This window comes from Diadema antillarum, unplaced genomic scaffold, assembly GCF_040938485.1.
Source record: "Diadema antillarum isolate AM-2024a unplaced genomic scaffold, OU_Dant_1.0 scf00000114, whole genome shotgun sequence".
Taxonomy (NCBI): Eukaryota; Metazoa; Echinodermata; class Echinoidea; order Diadematoida; family Diadematidae; genus Diadema; species Diadema antillarum.
The window spans coordinates 3,949,727-3,976,774 of NW_027271003.1; the positions used below are offsets into that span (position 1 = coordinate 3,949,727).

General features: G+C 39.1%; 1 protein-coding gene across 1 annotated transcript; it reads right to left on the bottom strand.

The window, feature by feature from the left end:
- Positions 1 to 2,027: 2,027 nt before the first annotated feature.
- On the bottom strand, positions 2,028 to 20,936 carry LOC139719755 (uncharacterized). The gene is made up of 8 exons (XM_071631145.1): positions 20,912 to 20,936; positions 17,120 to 17,321; positions 14,761 to 14,942; positions 11,643 to 11,777; positions 10,807 to 11,013; positions 9,673 to 9,753; positions 3,248 to 3,369; positions 2,028 to 2,696 (listed from the first exon to the last, which is right to left on the bottom strand). The coding sequence occupies exons 1-8, from the start codon at positions 20,934 to 20,936 to the stop codon at positions 2,028 to 2,030; spliced, it is 1,623 nt and encodes a 540-aa protein (XP_071487246.1).
- Positions 20,937 to 27,048: the final 6,112 nt, after the last annotated feature.

The window sequence follows — 27,048 nt, forward strand, 5'->3', positions numbered from 1 at the left end:
GATTTTCACGGCTTCGACCGTGCGCGACTTTAGGACCATTTTGTTGTAGCGGGTCACAAATGAGTTGTCAAGTTCATAATTCAAGGCACACTTGAGAGGCAAATTATCATGTAGAATATGGCTGCATTTGACTGAACTTTCATTTGCATCACAGGATGATTAAAAAAATATATAAATCTTTTTTCCTCTCAGAGTCCACCTTTTTCACCACAATCACCAAATAATCATACAAAATCATACCTGCACGTTACTAACAGACACAAAGGCAAGTTATCATGGAGAAAATGGCTGCATTTGACTGAACTCCAGCCTGTATCACAGAATATTATATCAAAAAAAAAATTTCTTTTTCTTAAGAAGTGCACCCTTTCACCACAATCACCAAATAATCATACAAAGTCATACCTGCATGCTACGCACAAACACATACTCTTGAATGTAAATCCAAATTTTCCAACAACATAATAATTATACCAAGTGACATTAAAAGTTGATAAAAACTTCACTGACATTGATTAAGTCTCTCTTGTAAAAAAGAAAGAAAGAAAGAAAGAAAGAGAGTGTCAGCAGAATTGGGTTTTTAACCCAGAGTTGTTTTCTCCATATCAACTTGATCTGCTAGTAAATCATCTAACTGATTCATTAATATGTAATGCCCTTCTGAAGAATTTCACCAAATTACTAGCAGTTCATCAACATACAGTTTTTTTTGTTTGTACCAACTTGTCAGCTTAGCATGAAAGATGAAATACTAACACCTGGGAAAAATAATAAACATACATTCTTAAACAAAATGAGAAAATACTAAAATTCTATTAAAGCACAACATTTTATCAGCACTTTACGCTTGAGAAGTAGCCACTTGCAAATAAATGACTCAAAAGAATACACAACCTGTTTGTTTATTGTATGAAGCCAATACATGATGTATTAGGAGAGTGTAGCGCCCTAGAGCTATCTTATCCTCATGATGATTTTACACAATTTTGCCCATGACCACTAAATTAACAAAAATGATCATGTTTCCTATAAGTGAAAAAAAAAAATGTCTAACAGAACTGAATCTGTAAACAAGACATATAACATGCACACTAAGTACAAAATGTCATATCATTTTTTTTTAAGTGATCAAGATACATTACATTCAACTAATGCAAATATCAAGTGAGTATGAAATTCATTTATATCATACAATTAAAGAGCAATTTATTCCATAAATATGGATGGAATCACTTTTGCATTACTATTTTCCTCACCAAAACCTGACATTCTCCTTCTAGTTGACATAAAACATTCTCTTTTCTCAACCACAAGGTGCTGTGACTGACTGTCTAGTAGCATGTCAGTATAAACTAAAGTTAAACTTGAGTTGTGTTTTGTTAAATACTTTCAGCTTGGTATACAATCAAGCCAGTGGCTGTTTGTTTCTCCTGTCTCTGCCATGAATCCTAAAGTAACTTTAAAACAATGAAGTGACTACATAAAGAACACAACATTTAGATATGCACATCACCAAATCTATAAACAAACAGGCAGTGGTAAGTCACATAATACTTGGATGAAAAATTTGGGACTATAAAGGGGCCAAAACTACTGTTTTTTCATTAAACTGCAAATCTGTGCATGTTGATTATCATAAAGAAAGAAGATGAGTTGTAACACATATGCATGGTGGATATACACATCAGGTCCATTTCCATTTTTATTTTCTTTTAGTGCATCGATGCAAGGATTCCATGAGTTACAATGTACATGGATATTAGAAATGAATTTCAAGCCTGTGAGCGGAAGAGCAAAAGAATACTTCGCATTAAAAAGTAATGATGAACAGAGATGAAATACTGATCACACACCTGAGTAAGCTAGGCTCATGTCCACCCACAAAAATGGAGAGAGAGAAATGAATAAGTGGAAAATGGCACCAACCCAATCGCTTAAAGAAATGGCCTTGCCCTTCTATCTCCACTAAAGACTCCTCTTAAGCTACATTTGGACTAGACAGACACACAGTCTTGTGACTGGCACCTCTAGGCAGATCCACTAGCTTCAACTGCCTGGTCATCTGCAGTACCTTCAGTAACGACACCAGCCCCATCACCAGGGGACCCACTTGTTTCGGCAGCCTCATCACATGGAGATGCACTATCCCCGGTAGCCTCTTCACTGGGATTTTCACTAGCCCCGGTAGCCTCTTCATTGGGATTTTCACTCGCCCCGGTAGCTTCAGCATCAGGAGATCCACCAGCTGCAGTAGCCTCCTCACCTGGAGATTCATCAGCCCCTGTGGCTTCATCACCGGCTTCAGCTTCCTCACCAGGGGCGTGGACACCTTCAGCCACCTCTTCAGCTCCGGTAGATCCACTGGCCCCCGGACCCTCATCACCAGCCCCCTTACTCTCATCACCATGAACAGCACCACCAGCTCCAGTAGCCTCATCTGCGGGAGTAGCTCCACTTGCCCCCGTTTCTTCCTTACCTGGAGTATCACCACCACCGGTCTCAGCTCCGCCCTCACCACCGGCTGCCGCAGGGGGTGGTTCACCTCCCGCTTGCTCCTCACTCGGGCCCGCCCCCTGGGTACGGGGATTGAAGTAGCCCTTCTTGCGGACGACGAAGCCCTTGTCGATGCAGGAGTACGTCATGTCGATGAGGGAATCCTTCGGGTCATGAGGAGTGATGCCCAGCACCTCCCGGAGCTGTTATGTGTGGGTAATCAAGGTACAGTGTAAGAAGTAAGAAACAGATGGATGAGAACTAGCAGTCTAGTTTTGAGACTACCACTTCGCTTCCTGGTAGGCAGTCATGACATCACCTTGACTGAAAAAGTCACAGAAATTACATCCACCAAAAAAAAAAAAAATTACCGCTACTTGCAGCTGTCAACATATTCTAGAAAAAATTATTCTACAGTATAAATAGTTGCTACAAACAAAATTCAGATCCCAGTTTACATTAACTAAGAGATCTGTACTATTTTACATAATACATATAAAAAGATATCTGCATTTTGTTCGTAATGATTAATTACACAGTAAAATCATCTTTTCCCAGAACTTTTAGCACAATGACTTGTGATTTTGAAAAAATACAGACAAATCAGTATCTGATAACTGGAACTGATGTCGATATATGCAACTCGACTTGGACAGTGTACATGAATGGATCAAACTGCTGTCATTAATGCATATTAAAACTTTAGTGTTAATATATCATATGACTGCCAAATTCCACATGAACATTAGCTTACCCTGGTGTCGGAGAACTTGGTGACACGGCCAGTTAGCTGCACAACGTACTTCACACTCTGGTCAAACAAGCTGACCACTTGTAAGACAAACTTGGGGGCCATGATGGTTGGAGGATTGTATCCTGTGGTGCGTGACAGAATAGTGAACACGTGTCAAGTACTGGATACATACATTACATCATTCACAACGAAACCTACTAGGATAAACATGGTTATGTGACCTTGCACCTCAAAACAAACAAAAAGTCGCCAGACATGAATTTTTAGTTAAGACCATATTCTGAAAGAGCAGACTTCAAGCTTTAAAATGATGTAAAACTCAAATTAAATGGACTCTCCTAACCTATCTAAATATTGGAAAGAAAGCATAAACTCAGGAAAAGTGTGAATTGAGAAAAGAGGCTCTGAAGTACAGTGTCTATTCAAGCGCTTAATCTTTACCAAACCGTGCTGGCAAAAAACAGGAAGTAAACCACCAGAGTAACAACAATGAAGGGATTATCAGATTAAATTGAAATTAAGCATGCCTCATTAACATATTCTGTCCATAATTAATTCCAACTTTCAAAGCAGTAGCACTATCCTTTTTTAAAAAAGTTATCAGAGTTGAAAGTGAAGAGTGTGGACAAGATTTTTCAGAAATGAAAAAGGGATTCTAAAGACACACCTAATCACACTGTTCTACCAAAACTATTCAAAATAAACTGCTTAAAAAACACATTTCCCTGCCCGTTTTATCTCTCTAAATTTTAGCATAATGTAGAAGAAGCCTTGGTCTTTCAGAAAATATGAAAAAGTCAAGTTTGGCTTGGTTGACCCATTTCACTTATTTTCAGTCCTCACACAAAATCAGTGTGTGCGACTTTATGTTCGTTTTGAGGTGCACGGTCACATATAACCTCTTTGGTTGTAATTCATGTGTCTATAAGATAAATTACTATGAAAACATTACATAGTTTCAAGTTTCAAGTTTCAAGTTTCAAGTTTCTTTATTTCACCAAAGCATGGAACATATTAAAAAACAATGCATACATCAATATTCGGATACGACTACGAACATATCAATAATACAGTGAAAAGAAAAAAAAAAAAACAACAGAAATAGATTGACAATAACATACATAGGTTTAACAGATATGCTATGGAAGGTAGCAGCCAGAAAGGAAATGTCCCTTATTTTTAGCTGACCTAAAATCATTCATTCAATTTCAATTACATGTATCTATAGTGTGTTCAATTGAAGTAAAATGTAGGAACAGGACAAGACAAGACAAGACAAAACAAAACACACAATGACAACAAAATACGGGATGTCTTGAATCATAAAGAATAAAAGATTATACTCTTGACCTCAATGAGTTTGGCTATAATTATAAAAGAGAATTTTTTTGTAACCAGATTTAAATGTATTCAAAGAGTTAGCATTACGAATTGCACAGGGGAGAGAATTCCACAGGGTAGGACCAATGTAAATGATAGATCGTTGATAAAAAGAAGTACGGGATAGAGGTAGGTGAAAATCATTCGCGGATCGCGTGCTATAATTATGAATTTGATTATTAAAAGTGAACAAATCTAAGAGAGTCTTTGGTAATAAACGATTTTTACACAAATACATAAAAATGCCAGCTTCATATTTGTACATATCATTCAACTGCAATATCTTCAGGGATAAAAAAAGTGGCTGGGTATGGGCAAGAAAAGTGGCATGGGAAATGATTCGTATTGCACTTTTTTGAAGCATTAAAAGTCTTTGAATGTAACATTCGTGAGCATTGCCCCAAACAGTTATTCCATGATACAAATGAGGTAAAATTATAGCATTATAGATTGACTTTAAAACAGACTTTGGGAGAAAACTAAGTTTATACATTACACAAATATTTTTTGATAATTTATTACAAACAAAATTAATATGATTCGACCAATTCAATTTATTATCTACATGAACTCCAAGGAATTTCACTGAAGATGTCTGCATAATTTGACAACCACACATGTTAATAAATACATTGTCAGTGTTAATTTTTTTCTTTGTAAATAACATAATATTAGTTTTTGATATATTGATTAATAATTTGTTCACTCGCAGCCAATTTGTAACATATTGCAATTCCTTATTAAAAACCTCTTGCAGAGAATCAATATTATCATGAGACAGAAATATACTTGTATCGTCTGCAAATAAAATATATTGTAGAATATTAGAAACATTGGGTAAATCATTTATATACAAAAGAAATAAAATAGGCCCGAGGATCGATCCCTGGGGCACTCCACATCTTATGTTTTTGTAATCTGATATATTATTATCAATGGACACAAACTGTTTACGATTGCTCAAATAACTTTTCAAAAGTTTTAAAGTGACTCCACGAAATCCATACGCACTTAATTTAGCTAAAAGAATATTATGATCAAGTGTGTCAAATGCTTTGCTGAGGTCTAAAAATAAGCCAAGTAAAATTTTCCCACTATCTATTGCACAGATCACCTTATGAATAAAATCAATCAAAGCAGAAGATGTGGAGTGCCCCGGTCTAAATCCATATTGATTTTTCTTAATGATATTGCACTTCATAAGAAATTCAACAAGCCTATTGGAAATACATTTTTCAAAAACCTTGGAAAAAACAGATAACACTGATATTGGTCGATAGTTTGTCATTACATCAGAGGAACCACTCTTTAGGATTGGTACAACTCTGGCTATCTTCAATCTATCTGGAAAAATACCAGATTCCATACACTGATTAAATATTGCACATAGGGGTTTACATAACAAATGAATAGCTCTTTTAACAATTCGAACATCAATATTGTCATATCCAGCACTTACATCTTTCTTAAAATTGTTTACAATATCAATTATTTCTTTACAAGTAATTGGTTTAAAAAATGCGGTTGACTCAACCTTTTTAACATATTGGAGATAATCATACTCATATGAATCATCAAAAGAAGAGTTAATATCATTACCAATATTGACAAAAAATGTATTCAACAAATTACAAATCTCTTTGCTATCTACTACTGTTTCACTATTACACTTAATAGATTTAATGATTGTTTTCGAATTACATTTTTTCCCCAAGGCAGTGTTTATCACATCCCATGTCTTTTTACTATTGCCACTACTGTCAGCTAGCTTTTTCTCATAATATTTCTTTTTAGCTAATTTCACCATATTAGTAACTTTATTTCGATATTTCTTATAAAGAGCTTTACGATAATCAGTCGGATTCTTCTTATACAATTTGTACATTTTGCATTTCTTCCTTATCAATCTACGAATATCTTTTGTACACCATACTTTATCATTTTTCCTGTGTTTACAAGTTGAAATTAATGGAAATGATTCATTATATTTGTCAGTGACTGAATCAAAAAAGTTATCAAAGCTAATATTACCATCATTTCTATCACATACCCATGACATGGATTCCAATGACCGTAAAAAATATATAACATTATTTTCATTTAAATCCCTCTTTACTTGTCTTTGGTCTCTTTTTACCAATGAAATGACACTTTTACAAATGCAATAAACAGGAAAATGATCTGATATATCAGTAAGAATAACTCCGGACTGGATTTGGCAAGAATCATTGGTGAAAATATTGTCAAGTAATGAAGCGGAAGAGTCAGATACACGTGTAGGATGACGAATCAAAGGTAGCATAGAATTCAGTAACAACAATTCCACAAATTCATTTACATATTGCACATGCCCTACTTTAAGCAAATCAATATTAAAATCTCCCATCAAATAAAAAATTTTCTTTTCTTTCTTTACAATATCTAAAATATCATTCAAAGACTCACAAAAGTCTTTAACTGACTTATTGGGTGGTCTATATACAACACAAATTAGAATAGAGGAATTGCAATTTGTTATTTCTATAAAAATACTTTCTAAAAAAATCAGTATTGGTATCAAGGTCACAACGGCGATTAAAAGATATGTCTTTGTGTACATATAATCCAACACCTCCTCCGCGTTTTGTTTTGCGGCTGTTACCAATAAACTCATAACCATTCATATTGCACAATGATAAAGGGGAATTATCATTTATCCATGTCTCACTGATGCCAATAATTTTAGTTTGCATGGACAAAGAAGATAAAAAAAGTGATAAATCATCAAAATTATGACACAAGCTTCTCACATTAATATGAATACAAGACAAATATTTACTCAAATCATCATTAGAATATTTATTTTCTATAAAATCATTAAACTCCTCAGGTGTACAATTTGTTTGAAATGACTCATTATTTACTTCAGATTCAGGTGGTGATAAATATTCATTAAGAGTATCAAAGTCTACATCATCAAGACATCCTAGAAATCTACGCTTACATGACATTACACACTATTGCACACAAAATACAAATATACAAACATATACAGTGAATATATCAAACTGAAATACACAAGAAAAGGAGTAATATACCAACTGGAGATAAAATGATGCTTGGAGGGTTGTCATTTTTCAGAAACGATTAGTTAAAAGTTAGGATGAGAACTAATGTCATTATTCTAATTGCACAAAACCAAAGTTAAAATGAAGATGCCATGTTTATGAGGATCAACATTGCACGTACTACAACCTGGTCAGATCGGCTTTGCTATGAATTTGTCTCCGCATTGTCTTCCCGTCTGATGTCCTCACTGCGACGATGATTCTACCATCTTGTGACCAAGCGGAGACAACTTTGCTGTTCTGTGTTCTACTGGCAAGAAAGGCATCATGGAGGAGAGATCGATTGGGGTCGGTCAAGTCTTCACAGATGCTCAGGCCGGTGCCTTTGAGTTTCTTTCTGTTCGTGAGCAGGCGTTGGCGAAGTCGGTATGATGTCATCTTCACAATTATCGCTCTCGGCTTGGATGATCCGACTGGTGGCGGAGATCGTCGTTGAACGCGGTGACTGCGATCAATGTCGTCTCGTCGTAGCTCCACTCCGAGGTTCTGGTTGGCGATCCGACAGACAACGTCATCTGTATTTTCCTTGTCAGCTTCCGGGACACCGAAAATGCGCAGACAGTTTCTGCGGGAGTACTGCTCCTGGTTGTTCAGGTCAGATTGCAGTTTTGCAATCAGGTGGCGATCCTTTTCAGCATTAGCTTTGAGTGTGGCAAGATCTCGCTCTGAAGAGTCTACTTTATGCTGAAGATCAAGTATCTGCCCAGCCTGTTCCTCGAGTCTAGTGAAGAGCTCCTGGAATTTGGAGTCAAGTGCTTGCATCACAGCTTCTTTCATGACCTTCAGCACCTCATCATCCTGGAGGATCTCCTTAATGAGGTTCTTTGTTGTCCGGGTACCAGCCATTGTGTCGTGAAGAAGTAAACCCAGGTGGCAAGAACAATACACAGTCCAGTGAGGCAACTTCAATAGAATCAGCGGAGCAAGTAGAGGCAATTTCAATGGGATGAGTGGGGCAAGATAAGGCAACACAGGTCTTATAGCTGAACAATCCAGTTAGACCACATGAAGATGAGTGTATGGGACTGCTGCTTGTCCTCAATCCAAAATGTGCAGTCAGATTACTAGGTAGAAGTTGGCAAGAGTGTGCAAAAATCTCAATAAAAGTATAAAGTTCTCACCACATAAGATTCTCCAAGCATCCAAAAGGCAAGAGTATCACATCAGCGCATATTTGTGATCGCAAAAGTGTGAATTTTAAGCAAAAATGACGAGCTTGTTGAGCAGCTTGCCTCCAGCTTGCCAAATAGACGGCACTTTATGTTGCCAAAGTAAACAGTATAAATTTTTTCAAGACCTCCAAACTCTATGCTTCTCATGATACACAAACTGGCAAAGAAATTGTGGCCTTAAAAAAAAATCCAAAAATCCTTAACTCTTTATTTGCCATGTTCGCACGTCCAACTCAGTCGACGGCGTGCCAACTGGCATATTCTGCTCAAACGCACTAATCCGCTTAAACCGATTGATAAATTGCCTAATCCCGCGGTACAATGAAAGCTTTTCTCACCCTTTTGTTCCTTTTACATACAGCTCGCATTCTATGTGGTGATTGACTATCAAACGGTGTTCACAACTATTTGCGTGTAAATTCTAAGTTTCTCTCACGGTTTCATGTGCAAAACTTATTCCTTTACAGTAATGTAGCAATCTATATCAAAGCAAAGCTTGGCTTTCCTCTTCAACTTTGCTCACCATTATGTTCAGCTTAACAGATATTTGTAGAAGTTATATAGACTGGAAAAACAAAATTCTTTCTCAAAGCATGACTACCTTCGTGTCTCAGAATAACGTGGCACTTAGGGGATTTTCACCATGGCAAATAAAGAGTTAAAAAAAAAATAAAAGAAAACTGAGTTAAAAGGTGCAAAAAATGCAGATGAGAGGATAGTTGGCTATGAAGTTGAGAGTGCTGTACCCACACTGATTACAATGTACCTTTGTCGTTGAATTCAGCAGCAAGAATGGCTGACATTTCGCTGAACCAGATGTTGTGGGGGGACACAATGTGTCTGTGGCCTGTTACAAATGATCATTGAAATGTGATAAAACATTGTGTAAGAGCTTCAAAAACTGCAAAAGATATAAAATCATTATTGAGTTAACTGCAAACATAAGAGAATAACAGTACTATCACCTCCAATGTTCACATCAGCATTTCAACTATTTTTTATATTATCAAAAACATTTCATCTTACAGACATACGTGCAATTGAAAGCAAGAGATTAATCCTAACTAGGCCTGTCTATTAATAGGTAGATGATAACAGGCACAAAAAAGTCATTAAACATCGTGGCAATAGCTTTTTGTGATGGGGATACATCGCTCAGAACCTTTTATGGTTCATAACCTTCAACATGGCCACATTGTCGACAACTTGGTCGTTCCCATAAACGCTAAATCATTATCTATGTTTCTCTCTTCATATTCAAGACATGGTTTGTCACTGTGAGATACATATGTGTATGTCTGTGTTGAATATGAACAGAGAAAAATGGACAATGTGGGTTCACCTCTGTGGGAGTGACAAGTTACGTATCAAACAGGTGGCCATGTTGAAGGTTATGAACCATAAAATGTTAGGAGAAACCCTGAACACAAACCCTACACACAAACCTGCAATTGTGCAGGCTGGCCTGATGATTTGACCACTTTTTGTACCTGGTACATTGACAGTTCTCATCCATGCAGTGAGACAAGCATTGTTCCTTCATAATAACACGCAAACTCAGAAAATGTGTGATTTGTTACTGTTGTCTTTTAAGTTCGTTTGTCAACATAATTAGGTATCTATGGAAAGACGAAGAACTTTTTTTCCCTCACAACCAACATTGTGCTCTCCAAAGCTGATAATGATGAAATAATAGCCCTCCAAAGTTGGATTTGAATACCTTTTTTATTTTGATATGCACTGTACATACAAAATATATAATCACATGAAGCTCCTTCAGCCAATCACTAGAGCATAAATTATTGACTCAACATAATTTTGTATAGAAAGTCACTACAAACATGCTGGTTTGATGCAGGATTCTTCTTTTATTACCGTTATAGCTGAAACCAACACATACCTGCTGCTTCGGGAAGCGTCATAGCAACTAAGTGAGCCACGGCCACATCGCGTACGTCACAGACAGGGAAGTTGAGTTTGGGAACCAGGGGAGGATTACGCTCCATGATTCGCTTGATGATCTCCACACTGGTTCCCGCAGTGCCACACAGCACTGGACCCAGAACCACCGAAGGGTTGATCACAGCCAGTTCAAACTTGGACTCCGCTGATGACCATGGAAAGAGAAAGCAAGCATAAATAAAGGGGGGTGGGGAGGGGTGAGTACTTTTAGGAGCTGCATTCAGCGTCTATCCTGTAAAACGTATTCTAGTATTTCCCGCCAAGACTGATATTAAGCACATTTTGCATGTACAGTATAATATGCAAGCCTTCATCTGTACGTAATTATCAGTCATTAAGTCATTATAGCACATTACCAATTATATACATCCTTGGATTTAGTATTTGGCATACATTTAGATATTTATTTGGCCAGATACAATGTACCATATACACCAGTTAGCGAGTCTACGTTTTGCCAATTGGGACCTTACAATTTCTTGAGTTGTTAAAGTTTGCGATCATGCAGTACAGTACCGCTACTGAATGGAGAAATGTATGCGTGCATATCACATTCAAGTCGGGATCAGAGCCAATATATTCGGATGTCCTTAATTTGTGAATAGCAACCGACTCCTGAAAATTGCGAAAATAAAAATCACCCAAAATATTTGGTGTATACAGTAAGTAACATTGACGGTATGTGCATTTGTGTTGCACAGGTTTTTTCATGTTCATTTTAACTGCACAACATACATTATACAGTATGAGTACACTTACTGAAAATGCTCTTACCTGGCAATTTCTCTACAAAGTCCCAGGCTGCTTTTTCCGCCAATCCCTTGCTCTTGCCGTACGCATCGTCGACGGTGCTGTTTGGATTTCGCCAATGGGTCTCGTCAAGTGGCGTCCCATCGTTATCAAGCAAGTCTGAAAACGATAGAAAAAGCTGAATATGACATTCACATTGATGGAAGCACTTTGGGGCACTGGATAAGACTCTAGACTTCTAAGCAGGTCTTGAATTTGATCATTTGTGCCCAGCTCATACATCTTTGTACATGGTGTTTTGAAGATAATGTGCTTTTCTACCATGGGGTGGCTCAAAGAATGGTACCTGGCAACCCTGGATTAAGAATATTGGAAGAGGGGTTGCTTATGCTCTGTGGGACCACTGAAATGTCCTTTTTTTATTGGGAATGTCATCATATCAGGGTTAAAAACTATAGAAAATAAAAGGAAGAGAGTATCACACTATATCTGCCATCATTATAGCAAGGTTCCACATACATGTAGTAGTAGCTGTGCTCATAGAGACTACCCAACGGCAGGTAAATGACACATCATATTGACATGAACTAAAGCAATTCAATACTTAAATAATATTTTGGAGATTTGAGTAAAGAAAGAAAACATTTTGTATGCTCATGGAATATAAATTTTGCAAAGTCATCAAGCATCACAACGTGAACAAAAAAGAAAGAAAAAGAATTTTGTGTACAGATTTTCCTGCTTTGATGGGTAAATGAATGAAAATAACAACAATAATGCTAATAGTGATGTTATTATTTCAATGATATGATATGGTGAGGTGGCTCATCAGTAGTGAGTCTACCTTGCAATCAGTTGGCCAGGACTCAGGGTAGGGTTTAACCCTAACTAGGCCGGGCTATTTAGGTAGTTGATAGAGCCGGGGGGGGGGGGGGGGGGGGGGGGGGGGGGGGGGGGGGGGGGGGGCCTCCCAGGCCCCCCCTCCAGATCTCGGCCGTCGACCACGCGATCGCGACAAAAATTGGCACACACATTGCCTATGATGTAATCTAAAATACCATGAAGTTAATTTTTCAAAAAAATCATCATTTATGCTAAATTATGCTAATTTATGCATGATGATGCACAAAATCAGACTATTTGGTATAAATCACAAAAAAAAACTCAAAACAGGTGCATTTTTTGTGTAAATATTCTTTTTAGTGTCCTTAGCTAATGTAATAAAAAAAAATTGTGATATCAGAAAAAATTCTTAAGTATTTTATTGTTTTTTTAAATTTCTTATGTATTTCTTTGTTTTTTCGACTTCATGTTTTTCATTGTTTTTTCGATGAAATTTGTCCGCGACATCGCTCCGAACAAGAAAATATGTTATTCATTGATTTTAATCAATAAAACACCAAAATAATCATGCTTTCATGAAATCTGCCAGTAAGCACGGTTTGCATTGAAATTGTACACGAATTAACGTTTTTGAGCAATTTTTGGTCTGACATGCATGTACATATTTATGCGTAACTTCGGAACCGCGCGCCTGGGCGTCGCAAATTTGGTGTCAAAAGATGTGGGAGACTCGAAAGAAAAAAGTCATGAAACGTCGCGGCGATAGCTTTTTGCGATTGCGATACATCGCGCGGAACGTCGAGGGGGGGCCTCGGAGGCCCCCCCGGCCTAGTTAGGGTTAAACCATAGGTGAGTCTAAAATGGGTTTAAACCTTGGTCTACAGTAGAATACGGGCCAGTGAGTCTACACTGTAATGAGGCATGTTACAGGTATGTGTTAGCTTGCCATCTCCTCTAGTGAATGGCTAATATTCTGTCCCTAGGATAGGACATTAAATTTAATGAAGGTCCTGTGTGTGAGAGAGTGAAAAGCTGCACTTTTCAAAAATCCTGATCCATTTGTTAATCATAAAGAGAGCAGGGAGCATAGCCTGGTGAAGTGGTCTGTCCCAAAATACACAAAGGAAAATGCATCAGACCAGTCAATCAGTCAAGAGTCTAATTACACGACAGATGGTGGTCTGAACTCTGACCAGGGGGGCATTTCATGAAGGAATTTGTTGGATAAAATATCTGACAAGTCTCTTTTATCCGACAAGTTTTGATAAATTCTTTAGTCTGATTGGCTGATTTCTCTGAACTTGTCGGATATAATTGACTTGTCGGACATTTTATCCGACAAGTTCCTTCATGAAATGCCCCCCAGAAGAAGCACCAAGATGCACAATCTTCACACTCTTGCTAGCAGTGTATAATGTCTAGCAGTAACGTCTCGGCAGCCCTGCATGGAATACAAGTTTACAGCCTTTGGCATAGCAGACCTTTGCTGACAAAGACTGCAGAAACCCCCATTCATTCGTAATCATCACATGGTATACTGCTCTATTCAGTAAAAGGAAAAAGAGGGGGGGGGGGAATGCAGTGCGCACACAATGAAGTAACAAAAATGAGAATTTAGCAAGGGGAATACAGAAGTTGTCAGTCATCCATAGCTTTCAGTCATATCATTGCCCATAATTATTCATAAGTCAAGGACATCACATGCATCAATTAGTAATAACAATACATGCAGACAGCCCTACAGGTATCTCATACAAGGTGTACTACACAGTGCTAATCTTTAGACTATTCCATTTTTCAAGTTGACTTAATCTGGTAAATAGAAAAAAATCAAGCAGCCATATTAAACAGTAGAAGGTTCATAACATTCAGTGGCCTGTACATAATGTCTTCACATGTTTTTCTTTTGTTTGACAAAAAAAAAAAATAAACTTGAGTGTAGAATAGTAGAGTTACATAGTATGATCAGACATAGCTGAGTTTTGAAATAAGATATTCTAGAGTAACTAAAATGCTGGTCCCAATGAAAACAAAGACACATTTTTTCCATCTTCAATCCAAACTATTCATACAGTAATCATGACACAATTCCCTGATAAAACAAAATCATTTGGAATTGTGAAATCTAGTACTAGATGTTTGAATTTGTAGCTTATTTGCACACCTTTTTGTCTGTTCTGCTCGCTTATACTGCACTCTCTTTTTATACTTAATTCAAAGTAAATTACATGATAGGCTGGGGTTTGGGTTCAAGTACATTTCAGAAATTAGCCTGACACCAATGAATGAACTTTCTCACCACTGACTGCTGCACAGGAACTTGTTATCACCACTCTCTTGACCCCACCCACATCCACACACGCCTGAAGCACCCTGGTGGTTCCCTCCACTGCAGGTTTGATAATCTCATCTTCATCCCTTGGGTTCTTGGCCGGGAAGGGGCTGGCAGTATGGAGGACATGGCTGCATCCCGTCACTGCACTGAAAATAGAAGGGAATGGGGTTGGGATCAGAAGTACATTTTGACTTATATACCTCATTTCTAGAATCCTCTCATCTGATTGGTTAAAAGGGGAGTCATGAAAATAGCTGTGTCCTATTTTTGAGTTACTGTGACCGGGGCCCAGGCATAGTTAGTAATTAGGTTTGGAGACAGTCGCGACCCCGTACACATAGATCGCTCATATGTACGCACCAATGATACGACCGCTGCGTATTCGATCAGCGTGCTGTAAAAGAGACTAGCAGACTGGTTTGAAGACAGTCGCAACCCCGTACATGCATGCACTGTACACGTACATACAGATGATCACTCATGTACATACCTGTACCAATGATACGACCGCCGCGCTGTCGGTCAGCATTGATTACGAGTGCTGTAACAGAGACTAGAATCTATATTTGCGGTATATAAAACAAATAATGACTGCTTGATATTCGGGGCACAGTTAAAATTATGTAGGCCCTCGGTGATGTGAAAACCATGCCATGGTTAAGGCCGTGTCACACCAGCCTTGCGTGCGACTTCCGAAGAACATTTTTGCTATCTGGAGGTCCCCGCAGATGACCCGCACATGACAGTACCTAGCATGTATCTCAAAAGTAGTTACCCGGAGGTGCGCACGCTGGCTCTATTTACCCGCTGCCAAAAAAGGCCCTGTCACACCAGCTAAGCGGGCTTATTGCGTATGGGGATTTTTCAGCACGCAGAATAATTTCTGCGGCCGGACAAGGTTTAGGGCGAGTTTGGCGTGGGTATTACATGATAAATGCGTGATACCTAAGTCCTTCTTGCATGTATTCCGTTGAACTGCATGTTAGGCGCGTGGGTGTCACGTGATAGCTTCGTGATAGCTTCTTTTATGTCAGATACGGGCGACATACGGGCTCTGCGAAGTACCTGCGCCACAACTGCGTGTTATCTGCGTACTAGTCGCCTGCGAGGTGAGTGCTAGCCTGAGCAATAGGCTGGTTCGAGTGGATGGGCAAACAATCATTTGTCAACTAGCTTTCAAGAAGTGAAGATGCCCCGTAGACGGAAAGTGCACAAGGGCAGAGAACGTCCAGTGGATGGACAGCCACAAAGTCCGGAAGATTCACAGCAAATGCATCAAATTGCTGCTGAAGTCCATTCGGCGGATGAAGTCCTGTCCGAAAGGGACCAGGTAGTCCTCGACGCCACAGAGGACAGAGGACAAAGAAGAGAATGAGCCCACAAATGGCACGCACTCCCTTCACATAGGCATAGATCAGCGGGCAACTTACCTACTTCAAGTGGGTCAAATGCCTGTGAATTGCGGCGGCTACGGCCCTCCTACGGGAGTTCTGCGTAGAACTCTTCGGGCAATCCTCGCGACTCATCCGGAAATAGTTTTGGTCATGCTCAAAACTTTGCTGCGGGAAAATTGGACTAGCGTGCGCACCTTCGGGCAAATAAGGACGAGATAAGTGCTAGGTACTGTCAAGGTCGGGCCAACTGCGGAGAGCTCCGGGTAGCAAATTTGTTTCCCCGCAAGTCAAGCCGCAAAACTTCCCCAGATACGGTATGACAAGGCCTTGAGCATGCTCAAAACTTGTTCCGGAAGAGTCACGGGAGTTGCCCGTAGAGGTACGCGCAGAACACAAGTAGGAAACCCTTACCGGTAGCACCTCACAGGCAACTCCAAAGCAGGTACTTCGCAATCCCCGTAAGTCGCTCGTAACAGAAAATGGATTGGTTTCAAAGCTCTCACGCGAGTCACACGGAACGCACGCAAGTAGAAGCTAAGTAGCATGCGTCTAGTAAGTAAGAAACACGTGCGAAAATTGCAAACATTCTTGTCCGCCCGCGGAAAATCTTCTACGTGCTTTAAACTACCTCCTCGCCACAAGCCCGCGTAGCTTGCCCGGACAGGTGTGACACCGCCTTTACGGTTTTCACATCACCTTGGGCCCATAATTTTAACTGTGCCCCTCATAGCAGTCATTATTTGTATACTAATTCACAACAGGCACTGGTATTTACAGGAACACAATAGTGCATTTAACAAAACAAAACCTCCACCTACTGTAAACCTACAGACATCTCGTTGTTGAGTGCCAAGTTAGGAGATCATGCCAAATGTATTGTGTGCTACAACAGAATGGTAACTATCATAATAATAACTATCCTCCCTTACTCTTTCCAGCATTCTTCCTTCATCAAGTCAGCTTCAACCAGCTCCAGCTCATGGGCAGCATTGGGACAGAGTTCCTTCAATGGCGTCACTTTCTTTGGATTAGTTAGACTCCTCACAGTCCCTCGAACCTTGTAGCCGGCCTCCAGGAGCTGCTTCACAATGTGAGTGGCTATGTAGCCTGAAGCTCCCGTTACTAAAACTCCTGGTAAAGAGAATAAGAATTTGATACTGGTGAGAAATTGGACAGTTTGAAAGACCTGAACTACAAACCTTGTGTATCATGTACAACAAGAGCTGACCTCATATTAATCTACAGAGAGAGCCATGGACAGATACCAAACAGAATATTAGATACATTATTCCACAAGGGGCGACAATTCATTATTCTTGCTGTTAACCTGATGAGGATGGCCTGATTTTGCAATGACACACATTTTCCATGACACCTGCCCTTAAAGGGATTGACAGTTTTGGTTGAGACCTAATTTCGCGTTTCTAACATTTTTTGGTGAAATAATGAGAAACCTCTTATAAAATATGAAAGAGCATGCAATTCTATGAGGAATTTAACGTTTATTTGATGACAATTGGTTTTGAAATGGCCGAGATATCCAAAAAAGAGCGATTCTAATAAAGTGTGGGACCCACACTTTATTTTTGTTTTACTTTGTTTTTGGATGTTTCAGTCATTCCAAACCCGATTTTCATCAAATAAACTTTGATTTCCTCTTAAAATGATATGCTCTGTACTATATGTGACCCGCTACAACAAAATGATCCTAAAGTCGGGCGCGGTCGATTATTTGAAAATTGCATGACATAATTTCCTAATCTCTCTGCTTTAAATTGATATATAACACATCTTACAAAAATAATCGGCTGCGGAGATATCGATGTTTAAAAGAGAGCGTGTCGAGACGTCTGGGAAATCACCGTTTCGAGAAAAGCGCCCTAAAAGTTTTCCTTTCGACGCAATCGCGATCAAGGGAAACGCAAGTCAGTTTTCAGCTCCGGACAATAGAAGGTAAGCCCTAGCAACCCCCGAAAAGTTCATTCAAGCACAGCGTCGGCGGTCTCCTCACCGACCAATCAGTGACCAGGATGTGAGAAACGGCTGAGCATAGAGCACCCCGCCTGCACGCACCAGTCGACTGGGCAGTGTGCGAGCTTCACGCTTCGGTTAGCAGCAAGCAGCAAACTGACCAATGAGACCACTCTGGTCGTTGTTAGGGGCGGAGCCTATCTGTGGCGCTCAATCCAAATTTTCAAACCAGTTTCTGCTTCGTTGAAACGCCAAAAAACATGGCTCAGAAAAGCGATATTTTTGGGTCTTTCCTTTCATCACTTTGCTTCAAAATTTCGACAGATGATAGAAGACATGTCAGACTCCAATAATATGTCAAAATCAGAAAATCGTAAGTTTTGACCAATTTTACTGCTCTGACTTCAAACTCGATTTTCACGGCTTCGACCGTGCGCGACTTTAGGACCTTTTTGTTGTAGCGGGTCACATATAATAAGTGTTTTCTTGGAATCTCGCAAAAAGTTAAAAGCCCAATTCTCATCTCCACCAATACTGTACTATCCCTTTAAGTATAATTGGAACTTGTCCTCAGTGGGTTAACATGGTCAGTTCTCTCATGAGACAGAAACATTTAGCAAAGATCATCTATAAAGTGCACCTTATATAAGAAGTTGTACCTCGATCCTAATTCCTTAAACAGATTATACTCCAGACTGTGTAAACAGTCTAATCCTTGATAAATCAAACATGCACAATCATTTTTAAATGTAAATCAGGCCAAAGAGATCAATGCAAAATCACTGCTGCTGCCATTGTGATGGCACCATCATCAATGTTTAATCAGTGCAGTATAAAACCATTGAGCTGCAGGGTAGCTCCATGATAAAACCAAAACCAGAACCCACACCAAAGAAAGGGGGGGGGGGGTAATTTTTACATCAGAAACAATTAGACCATATGTTTTTTGTTTTTGTTGTTGTTGTTGTGTTGGTTTATTTGTGTAATAATATAGAAGCAAGCAAACTTTCAGAGTGGAATGAAATGAAAAAGAGCTTGACCTTGTCGCATATCTATTAGTATTAACTAACTCTGGCAGTGACAGTACATACCCTCTACAACTTCATCTATAAATTCCAGTTGACGCTATTCCAAATACTATGGAGCCTCTCTGGGTCTAATGACAACAGATTTATGAGGATAAATTGTGGGAAGAACAAAGGAAGTCTGAGATCCATGTAGAGTTTTTGATGATAAAACAAACTAACTAGATTCTAAACAAAACAAAACAAACTAGGGTGCCAGGTACAAAAGGTCTAATGTTAATTCCTAGAAACTACATAAAAAAAAAAAAAAATTGTTGCCACTGACCGTGACACATAGGTCAACAGTCCATTAACCAGTTGAGGGCAGAGAAAAAATTGATGGGAAACACACACATGTTCTGGACATTTTAATATCAGAACATTTAATGTAATTGTACACAGCTAGCCCAGTCGCAGTACACAGCGCGTATTGGCACAGCTCAGCGTATACAGTGACAGCGTCTGGTCGGGCTAAACATAATGACCATATTTGACCGTGCACCTCAAAACGAACATAAAGTCGCACACACTGATTTTGTGTGAGGACTGAAAATAAGTGAAATGGGTCAACCTAGCCGAACTTGACTTTGATCATATTTTCTGAAAGAGCGGGTCTTCTTTTGTACACTATGCTAAAATTATCATAAAACAGGCATGAAAGTGTGTTTGTTTAGCACTTTATCTTTGGCATTTTTGGTAGAATAGTGTGATCAGGTGTGTCTTCAATATCCCTTTTTCATTTCTGAAAAACCTTGTCCACACTCTTCACTTTCAACTCTAATAACCTTTGAAAGGATAGTGCTACTGCTTTGAAAGTTGGCATTATGGACAGAATGTGTTAATAAGGCATGCTTAATTTTAGTTTAATTTGATAATCCCTTCATTGTTGTTACTCTGACAGTTTACTTAGTTTTTTTGTCCAATTCATCACACAGCCAGCACGGTTTGGTAAAGATTTAAAAGCGCTTGAATATACACTGTACTTCAGAGCCTCTTTTCTCAGTTCACACTTTTCCTGAGTTTGTGCTTTCTTTCCAATATTTAGATAGGTAAGGAGAGTCCATTTGATTTGAGTTATACATCATTTGAAAGCTTAAAGTCTGATCTTTCAGAATATGGTCTTAATTAAAAATTCATATCTGGCGACTTTTTGTTTGTTTTGAGGTGCAGGATCACATATGTAGACAACTCTATTGATAACATGAGACGTAGGTGTAAGTTTAAGTGGATGCCCTCAACATTACTGCGACCAGCCCCATACGCTATGCGTATGGGGCTGCTGGTCGCAGTTACCCTCAACACAATCATATGCTACAAAACGTTTCCACAATTAATTCCAAGCATAACCTAGCATATGACGGTCCACTCGGCCAATGCCAGAGGACTCGGAAAATCCCATTGTCGAAAAAGGAGAAAGATAGTAGACCAGTTAATGGAGGTTGCGATTCATTCAACCTGCATGGGCCGCGGGAGAGAGGCCATTTACTCCTCATACTGCGCCGACGGTCCTGGCGGTAAGACAGGAGGGGGTACGTAAGTGTACAAAGCAGGTCTCTCTTTATGTCTTTACACATACAGTGCATTTTTAAACAACCACAATATTCTAGCACTCGTCAATTTTTGTGAACGAATACATCTAAATGTATACAGCTAAAATATAAGACTCCACACTCTTTACAAACTCACGTTCAACACCGCTGTTCTGTGCCATTTTTGGTGTGATTCTTTTCAGTACGCCCTCGGCCTCGCCTCTGGTTTGCTCCAGTGCCGTATATTAAGAGAGTCTGGCCAACTCATAAATTGGACGCCATGTCGTTACCCAGCGTACAGCGCGCTTATGGTTTTAGCGTGTGCGCTTGGGGGTTAGCGTCCCAAAGGCGCAAGACTGTGTTGCTTGACCTTTTTTTTTTTTTTTTTTTTTAATAGAGAGAGAGAGAGAGAGTAGAGAGAAAGGGAGAGAGAGAGAGAGAAGGGTGTAGGTTGGGGGAGGGACATTCTTTCATTCCATCCACGTTGAACAAAGCCAACAATCAATCATTTTTACACATTCAAATAGACACAAGTGCACAGGTAAATAATGGGGCGGCTGTCTAAAGGACATAATTCCTGAATATAAATACGATAGATTATTGCTGTCAAAACAAAAGAAGAATTCATAGTATGCAGCTTCGTAAACTTTCACTAGACCTTATGCTATATTGTATTTAGCAAGTTGTCCAGGGAACAAAAGTATAGTATAACAAAATGATATATAAATTTACAAGTCTACAGCTGTGCACAGACGATAGACAAATTCTACAGTTATTAATGTTTCGCACGTAAGGAACCATCAATTACCATCCTATTTAGTACCATAATATGTATGAAATTGACATGAAGACATACTAGTATGTAATTCAAAAGGGTACCTACGCACAGTTTACAACATGAAACGTCATCGGCAAGTGCTTATTGAAGGCATAATTTCCCATTTGCAGATGAACAAAAACCTAGCATTACTGCTTCTAAAATGTGAGTTAGGGATAGAAACAACCAATGTAAAAATTTGAACCAGTATAATGGATGTTAAGTATTGTTAAATATACAAAATGTGAACAATAGTTGTAATAAAAAATAAAATGTTTCCAGACTAAACCGTCTACAGTTACGGTTTAATGAGGAAAATATTGATATCTCCTTATATTTTAGGGTTTATTGCGAAAATTTTATATGGTATGATGTTTTTTGTGATACAACTGACCTACACATATGCATCAAAAGTGATATCTCGAACATTTTTAAAATCACTGCTCCCTAAGGTAAACAGGACCTTTAAGGTATGTGAAATGATCTCAGATTGTTTAAAAATATTTTAAAGACCTGTAATTGAACGAAAGCACAAGTACCTGGACAACATAATTTGAGGGACATCCTCATTGACGTCCGAACCAAAAGAAACTATGATCAGGACAGTTGAATAGAAGATTAATAAGTTAAAAAAAAAATAAAATAAAAATGTCCAAATGGCGACCGGTATACCTCCGCCATATTACACTGTTCTCTTATCTGGTGTAGAGTACGTCTTGACAATGTTACACGACAGTTTCACATAAGTTGGCAGGAAAAATGGCATGTTTGTCACAAAATTTAATGCGTCGAGTTTTTGCTTTCCTTGAACTAGGTTCGAATGGATGACTTTTATTGTTTAAGAGAGCAGGTATTAAGGCATTTGAGCATTTTTACCCGTAAGTTGACCAATCTATTTTCATAGCAATACTTTGAGCGGTTATTTGAAAGACATGTGGAAAATCCTGTCCTTTTAGTATATTTACTTCACCTTTGACCATCAAAGCCAAAATCTTTCCCTACGCGACACGCGTCATTACGTAGTAATGATGGCATGCAAATATCGGGTTTGGTTTTAAGTTTGTGCATTGGGTGATCTCCAAGGTATGGAGGAACTGGGTAATAATATTTCAACAATAAGATAGTGGAATTTTAACATGTTATATACCTAACATTGATCCTTGATTTTTGCTCCCCTCCCATGACCCCCCCCCCCCCCCACCCAAAAAAGAAAACCAAACAAACAAACAAACAAACAAACGATAAAATCACAAGAGAATCACGGTCGGGCAGTAATTTTCGTCTGGAAATACATGTACTCACCTTCAGAAACTGCATTTTGGGGGAAATGGTAATATTCAAAGAATTTAACCATTCATATACATGATTTTGACCTTTCGCTTTGAGCGTGTTTACACAAAAGTTTATAAGCTAAAACAGAACTTCGTCCACTCACACATGCATGAATGTCAAGTTTCATTGGTGTCCACAAAATTGATCTTACGGAATGAAAGACAGACGGAAGGACGGACAGACGACCAAGACAAACTAATGCCTCAGGCGACACTTCGTACGTTATGGCGGTGACATACAAAATAATGTGAATAAAAAACTTGGATAGTCTGAAAGACACCGCGAGGAACCTAAAGAAGACAAATCATAATTCATAAAGTTTTCCCCTCGCACTCGGATTTCCCACTTTTTTTCTTTTGTTTTGGATCTGTCAGAAATCGGTACATCATTACATTGAGCCAGGTCAGTTCGCGCAACGCCATGCTGCGCAGGAATTAAGGCACGACGAATCTTCAGTTTATCGCAGTAAGATATCAAAATATCTTTCGTGTATATAAATGTACCTTAATCTTCTACTTCAATGAAGTAGACAACGGCAAGACCCTCACTGCACGTCGCACCGTGACTGATACTGGGGATGTCCCAAAGGCAAGCAACGCGTAGCTGCGCATAATGAACAATGGGCACTGCGTATGAGCTCTGCTCGCGCCCGCGTGATTGACTTTGGTAACGACATGGCGCCTGTAGATCACGGGACCAGCTTTTGACCAATCACAGGTTTCAAAACACATAAGCCAAAAACCGAGTTGGCCAGACTCTCTTAATATACGGCACTGGTTTGCTCTATCTTCCGTACAATGCACAGGTATTCTGTTACACTTAATTTACATGCATGATACATGTGTACAGGTACGTGCTAGCTAGCACTTCTCTGAGCTGCATCATCTGCATGCAGCCAGCATGGAGCAAGCGCATAACTACTAGTATCATGGCGCGCTATTTGCCCAATTAATTCCGACAAACTTGCATAAAATATAAAACGCCCAATTAGGCTGTATACATCAATCACACAAATAAATCGCATTCAAATGAAGAGAAAAAGAACATTTAGACCTTATGTAACTTATTTTGCTGCTTGTTCTACTTCCTATTTTGTGTACCACACTAAGGATTCTAAAACAGGTTAATAATAAAACTGAATAAAAAATAGGCATAATGGTTTGACTCTCTCTTCAGTTTTGTCTATACCCGAATTTTCGTCGATTTCTTTATCAACAACAACCGTTATAAAATTAATGACGCTATCCTATCTCACTACTATTACTGCTGTGACTACTGGGGGGGGGGGGGGGGCTGGGGGAGGGAGGGTCCACCTTTTGTGCACCATACGAAGGAATACAAAATTAATGTGTCCTCACTTTGGTTCCCCACTTTTTTTTTTTCTTTTCTTTTAACTCGGAAGTACGTAAGTGGCACGAAAAAAAAAAATAGAGATCTTGAAGTGTGAGCGCGGTGAGGTTAGGTTTTGGGCTGTAAAAAAGACCCGCTCCCCCCCCCCCCCCCCCCCGAAGTGCCCGACACTTCTGAAAACGCTCCGTCTGTCCAGATGTTACTCCATCTGTGGCGGCATCAGGGAGGGGGGGGGGGGGGGGGGCATCCAGTGGCCGGCGTGCCTCCTTTCATTTTTGTTAAAACGAAAGAAAAGAACAAATGCGGAAAACAAAAGAAAAGAACAAATGCGGGGGGAGGGAGCCGTGCGAGAGTACTAAAGAATGGGCTGGAGAAATTGTCCGTCTCTTTATTCTGGCGATCTTAAATTCTTATTTTGATGAGAAGAAAAAAAAAAGCTAATGAAACAAATAAGGAAACAAGAAGGATAAAATTAAGAAACGGTGACACATTATCTTCCTCCTCCGACGTTTGGACTTAGGGTATATAGGGTTAGGGTTGTGATAGGGCTTTAGAGTTGTTGCGGTAAGTTTCATATTCCAGGTCCTGGAGGGTAGATTGGCCAAGTTTGCATATACATTGTATTTCATATGAGCAATTGTCGCATAAGAAGCAATTAAAAACCAGAAAGCACAACATTGCCCTATAGTTTCTTGAAGTAAAGGAACATTATGTTTGCGAGGATTAAACCTAGGGCCTACAATGATATTCCATCCTCCAGGGGCGGCGGTTTCGAGGGATGGACATCCAGCGTACCTACACTTTTTCTTTGTCTTATACCTACTGATGATCTCTACAGGAAATACCATTTTTACAGGCCTAGAGAGTAGCTGATCGGTGCTCTTCAATTAGTAAAAAAAAAAACAAAAAAAAAAAAAAAAAACCGAGATTTAGAATCGAATAAATCAGGACAGAAACGAAATTATCACAATCAGTTAACGCTCTTGACTTTATGGATTGCGGAATGGGCCTATACCGTGTAACTTAACTCTGACTCTGCCGGACAGGGTCCCTTCTTTACCCCAGGCCCAGGCGCCAGGGGCCTACCCCCACCTCTCTACACTACACCCTGAAAAGCGCCCTCACTCAGCCTACTTTATTTAGAGAGGTACATACTGTATCTTTCCTTACAGTGAATGTTTTAAACCGGGCCACTGTCCAGAAAGTTGACATAAGACATGGGAAAAACAATATCTGAACAGATTTTTTGTTCATTATGAGTTGCATTGTGTTGGTGAGTGCGTAGGTTCTATATATGCTTATAAATAGCAATATTGCTGTAATTCTGTGGTATTCTTTTTTTTTAACCTGCTTGTTGTCATTAAAGGACAAGTCCACCTTCATACAACTAATGATTGAGAGAACGCAGCAATATTAGTAGAACACATCAGTGAAAGTTTGAGGAAAATTGGACAATCCGTTCAAAAGTTACGAATATTTTAAGTATCTGCGCAGCCACTGCTGGAAGAGAAGACTACTACAGTGTATAATGTCACATGGGTACAACTATATAAGGAAAATAAAAAGAGAAATTCACAAAACTTTACTCTTTGAATAAAGTGCACAGTTTTTCGACTTGCTACTGACGTATGTTAAGGATAATAATTATTCCCACTGCCTTCTGAAAGAGAGAAGTCGAGTGTTCTTTTGTTATGCGAGAAAATTGGAAATATGTTGAATTTTCTTTATTCTTTCTTTATATCGTTGTACTCATGTGACATCACAAGCTATATAGTAGTCTTTTCATCCAGCCTTGACTGAGCAGAAACTTCAAACATTCATAACTTTTTAACGGATTGTCCAATTTTGCTCAAACTCTCACTGATCAGTTCTACTACTATTGCTGCATTTCACTCAACCCACATGTCTATGAAGGTGAACTTGTTCTGTAATGATTATCGCCTTTGGATAGCAATGTCGCCATCTATTGGTCACAAAGATTGAAATCATCAGGGAAAAAGAAAGGAAATGTTATCCAACTTTGGAGGGCTACTATTTCATATTGTCAGCTACGGGGAGCGTGTTCGTTGTTGAGGAAAGGGGAACCCTTCCTCTTTCCATTGATACCTAATAATTTATGTTGACAAAAATGTCATTCATGACTGAGTACAACGATGACAAAATTACACTTTTTCCAAGTTTGAGTGTTGTGAAGGAACAGTGAATGTCTCACTGAATGGATGAGATCTGTCATTGAAAGTGGTCAAATTACAAACAGGTTTGTGTTTGGGGTTTCTTCTAACCTTTAACAATAATGTTTAATGATTCGTAACCTTTAACATGGTCAGGTTATCGATCGCTCCCACAAAGGCTAAGACATTAACATATTATCAAGTTTTCTCTCTTCATAATTATCTAAGACATGCATGTCGCTGCGAGCTGTTTGAATATCATTGAATAGAGAAAAAAAATGGACTGTGTGGGTTGGTCATTGTGGGAGTGACAAAGCTATCGAACAGGTGGCCATTTTAAAGGTTATGGACCATAAAGTTTAGGAGAAATCAAAAACATTAACCCTAAACTAACCTTCATTCGTACAGGCTGGCCTATTCATTTGCCCACTTTCATTGACAGAATGATCTTACCCATTCAGCGAGATGTAATTGTTTCTTGACATGACACTCAAACTTGGAAAAAGTGCAATTTGTCAGGACATTTGTCAACATAATTATGGTACCAATGGATCGAAGAAGAGTTCTTCTCTGGTCTTCACACCCAACATTGTGCTCTCCATGGCAGACAATTATTATGATCAT

Coding starts and splice junctions, on each gene's coding strand:
- LOC139719755 (XM_071631145.1), bottom strand. CDS start 20,936: ATGGCACAGAACAGCGGTGTTGAAC. Junction 11,778..14,760: donor TTCCTGTGCAGCAGTCAGTG/GTGAGAAAGTTC, acceptor TATCGTTTTCAG/ACTTGCTTGATAACGATGGG. Junction 9,754..10,806: donor GACGCTTCCCGAAGCAGCAG/GTATGTGTTGGT, acceptor CATTTGTAACAG/GCCACAGACACATTGTGTCC.